The following is a 12,412-nucleotide window of genomic DNA, read 5'->3' on the forward strand; positions in this document are numbered from 1 at the left end:
AAATTCTATTAACTACACCACTGCAAGTGGCGGCCTCTTGATCACTTACTCCGGACTATCAGCCTGGTGAAGGCCGAGGTGAACAGGTTGCCTCCTATGTACCTGGCTGAGTACACGCCAGCATCCTGGGGCTGAGCATGAGGCAGATGCACTTCCAAAATATCTGGTACTTCATGGCGGGGCACTGAATGGATGAAGGACCCTAGTGATGGAGAAAAGTAGAGAATAATCAGTCACACTCTTGGCTTCATTGTCTGGCCCTTCCACTTAATCAGTTTCCCCTGCCCTGATAAAGAAAATGTGCTCTCACATATTGGTTGTAGGAGAAGAATGAAAAGGCAGAACTATTCAATGCATTCCTGGTAGTGAAGAAAGGCCTGGTGATAGAGCAGACAGGTTACTCTGCAGAATCTACCCCAAGCACACTTAGATGGAGGTAGTCTAAGTACTTACCTTCTATAGGGACAGGTGAACGTAGAGTAGCAGGCAAAGCCAGGTGGGAAGTGTCCAGTAACCTTGTCTCCTAGTCAGCTAACCAGGGGATACTTAGAATCCCTGCTCTAACCTAGAAATCCTATCCACCCACAGAATTCAGAATGGCCCCCATCAATATTCCAGCTGGATCAGGCAACTGCCACCAGGTGGTGCCAAACCACAGCTCGGACCCAGACGGATTTGGATTACATAGTTGGACCTCCAGAACTGCTGACAATTGGCTCTCCAGTTTTACTAGGTCATTTCCTTAATTTTACAAACAACCTCACCTTTTACACGATTGAATTTAGGACCCCTCTTATCACATTATGATGGGGCTTTATTGAACATACATACACCAAGTATATTCACAAATGTACAATGTATGTACATGCATATTGATATTCCCATCTATTAATGTATATGACTTCCACTTTCATTTACTTAAGCAACCAAACACACCCCCCAAGAGGGCTTCTATCATACACAGAATTTGGCAAGCTTGTATCATGGCAACTTTAAGCAAACATCTGCCCCTGAGACTGTAAATAGCATAATGACCCCAAATGCTGTGTTATCTGGTGGGTCACACCATGGTGCTGGGAGGAAATGAAGCACACACTCACCGTTTTTGTAAATCACTGCATCTTCTTCTTTAATCAATACCTTTTTGAAAGATATGTTCACATTATCTCCCCTGTCCACAGTCATAGTTAAAGTAGCTGGTAAGAAGGAAGCTTTCAAAGGAGAGAGAGAGAAAACAAATACCAAAAATGAGGTCACACATTTTCTACAGAAGCAACTGAGCTTTGAGATTCAGTTGCCAAAGGTGAGGGTGGAGACTGGCTAAGAGTCAGCTAGTTGTTCGCATATGAAAAATAGTAAAAACACTGGTGACTAATGGGTTTTAATCTTTCTTAAAGTTACAACCTTTTAAAAAATCTGATGAAAGAAAGGGTCATTTCCTCTATGTAAATGTAAATAATATACATATACACAACTTTTCCATGCATCTGGTTGGGGTGATAAGGACATAGTGTTGACTAGTACAGATTGAATACCACTTATATGAACAGCTCAGGACCACAGTGTTTCAGATCCAGAGTACTTAGATTTTGGAATATTGGCATTATGTCAACATTCTAAATCCAAAAATCCAAAATGTTCCGATGGTCATTTCCTTTGAGCACTACATTGGTCCTCAAAAATTTTCAGATGGTGGAGCATTTTGAATTTCATATTTTTGGATTTGAGATCCTCAACTGCATCTATTATCAAACAAATTCACGATATTAAACCATAGTCACTGTGAATCTGACATCCTTCTCCAATCCCTCCTAATTTTTCTCAAAGTGGAAAAAATATGAATGGAAGATGAGTTTCCCCAAAGTGGAAAAGAAACAAACATTTGTCAATGGCTTTTCCTTAAGTCCTTTTGTGGCATCATTCTTGTGGTTTCAAGGAATTCTTATTGCTTAGAATGCTGCAAGCATTTCTCACATGGAATGAACACAGTACTGGGTTTATTACTAATGGTTTAAATACCTTTAAATATTGAAGAATAAAGGATGGAATCCAATATTATGCCTTTTACCCTTTAATTATACATTTAAAAACTGACATAGTTATGAGACTACACAGTGGTTGGAGAAAACCGGAAGTTATTCTATGCTTGACTTATACAAGCATAAGCCAGTTGACTGAAAACTTTTGTCTCTGTGTCAGGCTTGGAAAATTTCCTGATTCCCTTGGTAAGTTGGACAAAATGTGTAAATAAAATCTTCTAGCATTCTCCCAGCAACCAGAGTTTCCAAATTCCTTTAATGTATACCATCATTTGCAAAAAGCCAAACTCTGTGGAATACAGAAGAATTAACTTTAGGGGTGTTTTTTTTTTTTGTTTGTATTTTTAAGACAGAGTCTCACTGTGTCACCCTCAGTAGAGTGCCATAGTGTCACAGCTCACAGCAACCTCAAACTCTTGGGCTTAAACAATTCTCTTGCCTCAGCCTCCCAAGTAGCGGGGACTACAGGCACCCACCACAAGGCCGTGCTATTTTTTGTTACAGTTGTCATTGTTGTTTAGCTGGCCGGGTCTGGGTTTGAACCCGCCAGCCCCAGTGTATGTGGCTAACACTATAACCACTGAGCTATGGGCAGCGAGCCAACTTCGGGCTTTTTAAAATTAAGCCAATGTTAAAAATGTAAGGATCACTACTAAAAGATAAGTAACTGATATGACATTCCTTATCATGGAGGGCAGGAAAGAAGGGACATGAACAAAAGACGTAAAATGAGAAAAAGCAAAAGGGCCCAATGATTATTATGGTATGGAAAAGAAAAGAATAGGGAGGAGGAAAGACAAATATATGTTAAAGGAGAGAGGATGGTGGAATGAATTCAGATAGATTTTAAAATTTAAATTCTAACATACATATATAATTATGTGCTCTTCCCAGGAAATATATATGAAACATAATGACATATCAGCTTGAAAATAAAGGGATATAAAAATACCCTGAGCTAATACTAACCAAAAGAAACTAGTATTATAACATTTACACAGAAGAAAAGTTATTCGTGAGCCAAAACAAATGCTATGGATCAAGATGGTCTTTAGATGATACGAAGACAGAACCATTCACCATCTAATAAAACCTCGTTAGATTTTATTCCCACACCTTGGGCAGGAAGATATAATAATCTTGAACTATATGCATCTAACAATAAAGCTTGAAAACTCATGAAACAAAAACTGACAGAATTTAAGAAAGAAACTACAAGCACAGTGGAAACTTTCAGAAAATTTAATTAATCAAACAGACTGAAAATTATCTAAGAAATATAAAGAAGATTTTAATAAGTACCCGTCAGTCTGCCCAGGAGCCCGTAAAGGCCGCCCCTCGCCATGCGCCTTCCCATGTGCAGTTGCCCGTTTTAGTACCATAGGGAAAGCGGCCCCTCGGGTCCACGTCGTAAAGGTCAGCACAGCCGCGTTGCCATTTATTTACCCTGACCTCTTCTGAGCACCCGAGGCCTTAGCTAACATCATTTAATATTCCTGGCAACCTGCAAAGGTAAGTATTATTGCTTCTGGATGAGGAAACTGAGATTTGCAGAGCTGAGGTATCTCGCTCAGAAAGGTCCGTAAGTGGCAGAGGGTGGATCAAGCCCAGGACTGATTGCAGTGAGCACGATTAAAGATCTGTTAACTCCTCATGAAACCTGTGCCCAGTTAGCTAAACACAGGTTCTTTTCAAGCACGCTACCTCCCTATTAAGCCACAAAGCACACCTCTGTGAGTAACAAATTCTCCAACCAGAGGGCACGTAAATTTTAAATCAATAGCAAAACACCCCACACCCCAAAGTAAGAATTTCTATAGAGTTTCAGCCCAGGACCAAGCCTTGAGGCTCAGAGACTCCTGCTGAGAACCTGTGGTGGATCAACTGGTTACTGTGCCATCATTTCCATCTCATCTGTGGCTTTGGATGGGTGGCTTGAGAGAGACTGGTAAGTGCTGTGAACACGGCTGGCTTGGAAGCCCTCCTGTGAGGCTAGAAGATACCTCTGACCCATGGTCAGAAGGACCCAGAGCTTTAGGGCCTCTAGGTTTTTCTCAGCTGTGGGCTGTGCCTGCAGACCCGGCTGTGGTGCCCTGGCGGGACTTCCTCCATGGCCGGGCATGTGAATGCCTTGGTGCAGGTGAAGACCTAGGACAAACTCAGGGGAGCGTGGCCTGGGTCAAAGGGCAGCGTGCACACTGCCATCAGCCCTGGGCTTTCCCTACAGAACTAAAATGGACAACCACACGTGGGAAGGCGCAGGGTGAGGGGTGCACTTTACGGGCTCCTGGTCAGACTGACGGCTACTTCATTAAGCCATCCTGATGCACTCAGCTCTTGCTCTCTGTGACATGCTCTGGGCTCCTCTGAGATTTTTTTTTTTTCTGTTTGTTTCAACTGTTCCTTTCTATGTAGCTTGTTTATATTTTCTGTCTCTTTGTGTGAAGGTTGTTTAGCTGACCATGGGACTTCTCACTCAGCACCGTGTTCTGAAAAGGATCCTGGGGTTGGGGGGCAACTCCAGTAATTTTCCCCTCCCCTACTCTGTTGCTCTTTATTATTTCAGACTTTGTATCTTTTAAGATGTTTTCTCAGGGGCAGAAGCACACGAGAGCTCCACGGCTGTCCAGCCTGCTTCCTCCTGCATTAATGGCTCTAGGCTGATGGTTCTCCGCTGAGTACTAAGGAAGAAACTTCAGCCTCCATGTTCTCCTTCAGGAATCCTGATGACACAGGAGCCCGGCTTGTATTTGGTACAAGTGTCATGCGACTTGGCTGGGTGATGAAAACAATAAGCACCTTTCAGTAGTGCCTGCTATTGCACCAAGTGTAGGTCTAAGCTCTTTACATAAAGTCAATTTTTATAATATTCCTATGAGATAGGTAGTACAATTATAGAGAGAGGCTAAGTAACCTGTCCAAGTCACATAGTGAGAGCCAGGATTTGAACCAGGCAACAGGGCTCTGGAGGCTCTGTAGATTATATACCTTAGCGCTCAAAAGGCTTTAAAGTCCAACCACTTCATTTTATAAATGAGATGACTGAGGCCTGTGTCAGAACATGACTTGCTTGAGATTGTTGGGTTGGGCTAATTAGTAGACAGAACTTAACTAAGAGACACCATCCACTTGCCCTTTATGGGCTGGAGAGAAAAGTATGTGGTGCTAAAACAGTACACAAAGATAATTCTCACAGTTGGAAAATGATTGAGCTAAATTTCAGTTGTCTCCTTTGCTGAGGGGCCTGATGCAGCTACACATGGACCCTTTCCCCTCCTTGCCCTCTTCCCTCCCCTCCTGAGACAAAAACACAAAGGATCTGTCTAGTCTCCACCGCCTAAAGTTCACACCAAACACCCTAACTTTCCAGGCAAGCTGTGGATTTTGCCCACCCTCTATGGGCCCCAAGTAAAAGTGGTCTCTAACTGCCCCCCAGGGGCAGATGCACCTTTGCACTGCCCAGGAGGGCTCCCTCCCCTTACAATAAACCTGGCCTGAATCTCTGCTCCAGTCTCGTTTCTGGGAGTCAGGCTTACACCTTTCACCCTTTAACGCTAGACAAGTATTCGGGCAACAGCGCAGCTCTCTGTCCACTGCAGCTTCGTAAGGCTTTCACAGTTACCCCCATGTGGATGGTATACCCACACCCACAGCTTACCGATGTGTAAGATGGGGCTAAGCATGGCTGTGTGTGGAAGTTGAGACACAAAGTGAAGACCTCCACACTCATTACATAACACCAGCTCTCCAAGATTATCATTCTCCAGGCCTGCGCTCTTAGCTCTCAATTCCAGCCATTCTGAACTATATAAGTGCCTCCAGCTGATTTCCTACTCACTCATTCGCCTCCCTCCTTTCCCCTGTGTCTCTCCAGCTCCTACTCACTCATCAGTCTCCATTTAGATGTCCCCAGGGACCTTATACCACCCCTGGAAAACAGGTAAGGGGCTCTCGGGGCTCTCAGGTCTCCTCTCCAAATATCCCGCACTTCCTCCTCACAGCCATTCCTGGTGTATCGACCCTTCTAGACACAGTGTCCCAGGAGAGCAAGATCTTGTCAGTTTTAAAAGACAGCACAGGGCGGTGGTTAGAGCCAGTCTCTGGACTCAGGCCCGACTTTCCAACTCTCACCAGCTAGGGAACACACCTAAGTTACAATAGCTGTAAGCCTCATCTACTAATGGGGTCTTAAAAATCTTCATCTGACATGAATTTGATAAAGACTAAATTAGATAGTAATGTTCGTGAAGTTGGGAGGGGAAGGCACAGACACCTAGTAAGTGTTCAGGAAGTGCTGACAACATTGCAGCCCCTGTGGGTGGCTCAAGTAGAGGCTGAAGAATCCTTGTGGAATCTGATTTCAAGTTTTCCTATTGTCTTGGTGCTTTTAACATGTTCATCCGTGCTGGGAATGGCTCCTCCCCATCAACTTCACGAATCATGTTTGGGGAGCTTGATATTTTTAAGATAAAGCAATTTCTTAAATGAAAATAATCATTAAAAAAACATGTTTCTCCTAAAAGATCATTCTGAAACAGAGCTTTGGGTCTAAAAATGTTTCAAAGTTTATTTATAACTCCCTCTCCCCAACTGAAATCACCCGTGAGGTCTGAACAAAGTGCTGTTGAAGGTTTTGGATAATGCCATTGATAAAAAACAGTTCGGCTATTTGGGGCATGCGAGCCAATTTAAGCTGTGTTTTGGCACATCACAGATGGATTTTCCACTTCCTCCGAGATGCAGGAGTCAGCAGCAAGCAGGAATATATTTGTGTTTATCCTGTCCTGCTGAGTCCCTGGGCAGGCATTTCTGAGTTCCCATGATGTTCACTCAGGAATTAATAGTGGCACGAAGACATAGTGCTAGAGGTTTCTCCTGATTCACCACAATGGACTTTACCCTACCAGCTGGTCAGCAGGAGAAATAGGACCAGCTCAACAGCCTGAGCTGTGACTGTCAAAACACAAGAGCGAATATGCTCCCTATTTTCATATTTTGTATAAACTGCCACAATCCTATTAGTGCGTGATATTAAAAATTTCTATAATTGAGTAAGAAAATAGTCTCACTAAATTATTAAACCAAGACACTACAGTAAGGATAGTTATTGAACACTTACTGTAAACTGGATAACATTAGCAATCTTTAAGTGCCTCATTTAATTTTCAAATTTACGTGATAAAATCTCTATCCCAATTTCTTTTTTTCTAAGTGAGGAACAACTATGACTTTAATTAAGTGGTGTGTGCTGGGCCACACCATTTGATGGCAGAGCTGGGCTCAAGCCCATATCTGACTGATTTCTGCCCTCATACCTGTGCCCTGGGTTGCTTGTTAGGGTTTAAATGGAATCATTGTTCTTTATCCAAGTGCTCAGAATCAGGGGGAGCTGTTAACATTAAGTGAGAAAGACATGCAAAGGGTAGTGCGGGTGTTATGAACACAGGCTCTGAAGGCAGATCATTGGCACTAAATCCCACTCCCATCATTTAAGAACTGCTGTTCTTACATTCTGCACCTTATTCTGCAATCTCGCTTTATGAAAGCTTTGAGGAACACATCTGTATGTACCGATGCATCGAGAGAACTGTACCATCTTATTTTTAAAATACAATTTTGTAGGTATTATTACATTCATTTCACAGATGGTGAAAAATGCCAATAGAAGTAACTGGCCTAAGGCCACATAGCTGGTAAGTAGTAGAGAAAGAATAAAAACTCGAGTGACTATAAGTTTAAAAGTCATCTTCTCCTTCCTGCTGCTCAGGATCCAAGCCTACCTTTGTGTCCCTTCACTGACTGGAAGCTGTCCTTTATTCTCAGTTTGGAGGGATCATGACAATTGTTTTGTTGTTGTTGTTGCAGTTTGGCTGGGGCCAGGTTCGAACTCGCCACCCTCGGTATTTGGGGCTGGCATCCTACTCACTGAGCCACAGGCACTGCTTGTTCTAGTTCAACATGCTCTACTTGTTCTTATTGAGGAACTGTGAAGGACAATCTCAGGACAGTCAAAAAAGGGTGTACTGACCCTTTGAATTTCATTCCCATGAAACTGTCAGGGCACAATCTCATCACCTTCATTCAGAATGTGGAAACATCAGCAGAAGAACATTACTCTTTATACAAGTCAAACCCCAAATGACACATAATGAAAAATAACAGAGCCGACTTTCAGCCGTGATGGCTTTGGCACACCTCACATCCCTTTATGCAACCTCTCTTCCCTCACCCGAGAGCCGCATTCCTGGGAATTTCTGTTGTGCACTTTTCCCACTTACGCTGGTGTCATTTAAAGGTGAACATTATTATAGTTTTACTAAGAAAACTCTTTCTTTCTTTTGTAATAAATAGTGATTTTATTACTTTTTACCTTAAAATGAATTTGCTGCCTTCATCGCTATCATTCACACATTCAGAGAAATGTTTACCAGTGGACCCCAGCTAGAGGCTGACCCTAAGTCCTCGCTGTTTGAAGTATAGTCCATGGTTGAGCAGATTCTCATCACCTGAGATCTTGTTAGAAATTCAGACTCTTGTCCAGGCACAGTGGCTCACACCTGTAACCCTAGGCCTCTAGGAGACCTGGATTGCTTGAGCTTGGAGTTTGAGACCAGCCTAAGCAAGAGTGAGATTCCCATATCTACTATAAATAGAAAAACTAGCCATGTGTTGTGGTGGGTGTCTATAGTCCCAGCTACTTTGGAGGCTGTGGTAAGAGAATCACTTGAGCCCAAGAGATTGAAGTTGATGTGAGCTAGGCTAAGGGCACTTTACTGAGGGCAGGGTGTTAGAATGAGACTCTGTGTCAAAAAAAAAAAAAAAAAAAAAAAAAAAAAAGAAAAGAAAAAGAAAAAAGAAATTCAGACTTCAGACTCTCAAGACTCTCTCTTACATCTACTGGATCGGTAGGTGATCCACAGATGATTTATAAGCATGTAGAACTTCAAGAAACATCGATAAAAAAACTATGTATTCTTATACTATTATATATCAGGAACTGTCAATCAGAAATATACAGGGGTGTATTACCTATGTTAATTAGCTTTATAATTAATAGTCAAACCCTTAAAGAGCTCACAATGCATTATTTGATGAAATAATAGACCCTCAGTTCTCAGCTCCCAAGGTTATGACAATACTAATTTGGAAAGGATGCCTTCATTTTAGGTATCAGCATCTCAGAGAGAATGGCTGATGGGGGAGAGACCAGATCATCCCGGACAGAATAAAGAGGGGTTGTCTCAGCTTGGAATGTTGTACCTTCCTCCCAGCAGACAGTATCAAGAAGCGTACCTGACTGTGCAGGCCTGGGAACCTTACATCACAGCCATTAAATAATACTTGCAACACCATCTCCCCCAACTGCCATCAGATTGATGGACTGGCTTAAAGATTTAGATCAGGACCCACTTCTATTTTGGAAGAAAAGTACCATTACCATCACTGCCTTGTGGTGTGGTGGCAAGGAGGCTTCTTCCTTAGAAAAGGCTTTGAAAATCTGAAAACCCCCTGGGGGGTTTTTGAGCTGGGCCCGGGTATTTGATTACTAAAATTAGATCACGGTCCCTTTCCAAGAGTATTAGCCTATGAAGAGGGCCCCAGTTCGTCATCCCTCGGAGCATCCATCCTCCTTGCCATTTCAGTCTGTGGTGCCCTCTCGCTCTCTAGGCTTCGCTGTTTGTCGTGTGCTGGTGAATAAAATGAAGCAGAAGTGGTGGTATAGAATCTGAGCCTCAGTTTCAAGAAGCCTCATGTGCTGCCATTTTTTTTTCTTCCATCTCTTTCCTCTCATACCTAGGTTAGCCTACTACAAGATAACAGACATATGGAACCCAGGCAGATTACCCCAGCCAAGGTCCACCTAATAAGCTCACAGCCAGCCAACATCGCATACGTAAGAAAGCCCAGCCAAGGTCCGCAGAGTCAGCTGATCAACACAGCTGACTTAGATTCATAAGATGTAAATGCTTATTGTTGTATGCCACTGTGGTTTACGGTTACGCTCCACAGCATTATTGTGGCAATAGATAACTGACGTACCAAGTAACCAATTAAATTGGGTTATCAATAGATGTTTCCCTTTCAAATTTTTATTCCTATCATAATTTCCCCCTGAAGGTATTAACTTCCTTTAAGAGTACTTAGGGGCAAGCAAAACAGAGTATTATAAGAAAAATCAATGAGAAAGTTCAAAATGGCTCATAGTTTGTCAATAGGCAGTTGTCTTCATATTTTCATATTATGTACATATTACATAGTCATGTTGCTATAAGTGCTATGAAGCCTTCAGTAGAACATATATTTCATTTGATCTCTGAGGTTGGCACATTGTCTAACGAGAGGGTTGGACTGGATGGGCTCTATCTCCAAGACTCTGTGTATCAGAGACAGCAATGCTTTGGAAAGAGGCAGACACGGTCTATAAGCTCTACACTCAGGTGGTTCATGCCCAGCCTCTGAAGGAGCAGCTGCCAAAGCAAAAGATGCCTGTGTGTGCCTCAGTGAACCTCAACTGCCCATAATTTAGGGGTACGTTACCTTGTTGACGCATCTTCATGGTTCGTATCCTTATTGCCTCTCCTCGAACTCGCCCTTCACAAAAGTAAGCACCATTGATCTCACTAGCCTTTTCTCTCTTCCATACGACTTTTTTAGCCCATTCTCTGGTCACATCTTGAGTAACTTCCAGTGGAACCTGGTGCTGGTTCATTAAAGCTTCGAAGTCCCTCCCTATGGTGATGGGCTCATGAGGGCGCCACCCAGAGGCAATGCAGGTAAGGGATGTTTCAGCATCGGATACAAGTGGTAGGGAATTGATCAAGATCAAGTCCATGGCACCTTCTACCATTCCTAAAAGGAAAGAGGGAACATAATGCAAGATGAAGGTTATTAACACGACCCCACAGGATGAACTGGTGCTTATAAAGCCTTGTCCAAAAATAGTTGTAACTTTTTTTTAGTTAAAAAATAATAATAGTTGTGTGAGCAGCCTTCCTAAAATGCTTTCTGATCATGTGCCTATCTTCTATGGGACAAGATCCCAAACTCTTTACTAAGGCATCAAGACCCTTCATCACATCAACTGTGCAGACCACCCCCACCCCAGTGTACACTGTGGCTGCAATGGGCTACCCATTATTCCCCCCAACAAGCCATGCACTGTACTATGTATATCTCTACCCATCTACTGCAGTGCCTGAGATATGGCTGGGTATTCAGTAAATGTTTGTTGCACTGATATAAATTAATGGTAATGGCATTATTATCCTTATTATCCATTACAATTAATAATTAGCTATTAATTCATTGGTGTTAATGTCATACTGCCACAATAATATTCTAAAGAAGCATATCAACTACATACAATTATGCTTTATAGACTCTAACTTTTAAAGAATTGCCCAGTTCCAAATTAAATAACCCAAGGTAAGAGAAGGACACTGACTAAGGGAAGTCTATATTTCTCTCAGAGGCTCCTTTGCCTCATTTTTTTCACATTTTCCCCCTTTTTAAGAGGAGGCAAATAAAACCTATCTTTTAGGATTCTTGTGAAAATTAAATAAGATAAAATATATAACTTGCCCAAACACCATGTCTGTTATGTATCAGGTAGTCAGTGATCATTATTTCATTTCTTTTTATTCTGCTTCCTGAACACCTAGCCCCAAACCTCCCCCTTGTCCTAAAAGTAAAACTTTGCTTAAGCTTTAAAATTTAATTTCATAAATTCATTGCATAACTGATGAGGCACACATTAAAAAAAATCCTCCATTTTTACTTTCTCATTTTCTCTGTCCCTTCTCTCCCTTCTCTTTTTCTCTATTCCCCCTACTTCCTTTCTCTCTCTCTCTCTCTCTCTCTCTCTCCCCCTTTTTTCTAAATTTCTAACTTTAGAAACTGTGCCTATTCTCTCCTCCCCTTACATGTGGAATACCAGGGGTGGAAATGTTCTTTAGCTCCAGTAGTATAGCTCTCAAGTCTACATAAAATGATCAGGAGATTAGACAGGTCAAACACACTGGGGGATGAGGACCTAGGTAGAATCTCAGAGACATTTTTGTGGATATAAAGCGATTCAAATAAGCTATATGTTATCTCATTTAACACACCTTAAGTTCTCCCAACCAACCACTCTGTGAGGTATGCACCATTATCTCAACTTGGAAAATGAAGAGATGAAGGCGCAAAAGACTGAGTGGCTTGTTGAATCCTCCACAGCAACTGAAGGCAGATCTAGGATTAAAATGCTCCCTGGTCTTTCAGCCTTTGGATGTACCAGCACATTTCCTACCTGAAAACCTTTGTGCATGCTGTTCTCTTTGTCTCAATGCTTGTCTCCACTCTTGGCTTGGCCACCTTCTGTTCATCCTGTA

The 12,412-nt window shown here is 42.3% G+C and overlaps 1 protein-coding gene across 1 annotated transcript in view; it reads right to left on the reverse strand.

Moving 5' to 3' along the window:
- The window catches only part of TEK (TEK receptor tyrosine kinase), a 100,806-nt gene that overhangs the window by 47,540 nt on the left and 40,854 nt on the right, over positions 1–12,412 (reverse strand). The window contains 3 exon segments of the mRNA XM_012814054.2: positions 50–202; positions 1,101–1,211; positions 10,578–10,889. Coding sequence (XP_012669508.1) covers positions 50–202; positions 1,101–1,211; positions 10,578–10,889 — 576 coding nt within the window.

This window comes from Otolemur garnettii, unplaced genomic scaffold (genome assembly GCF_000181295.1).
Source record: "Otolemur garnettii isolate 467f Iridium unplaced genomic scaffold, OtoGar3 scaffold00006, whole genome shotgun sequence".
In the NCBI taxonomy this organism is placed as follows: domain Eukaryota; kingdom Metazoa; phylum Chordata; class Mammalia; order Primates; family Galagidae; genus Otolemur; species Otolemur garnettii.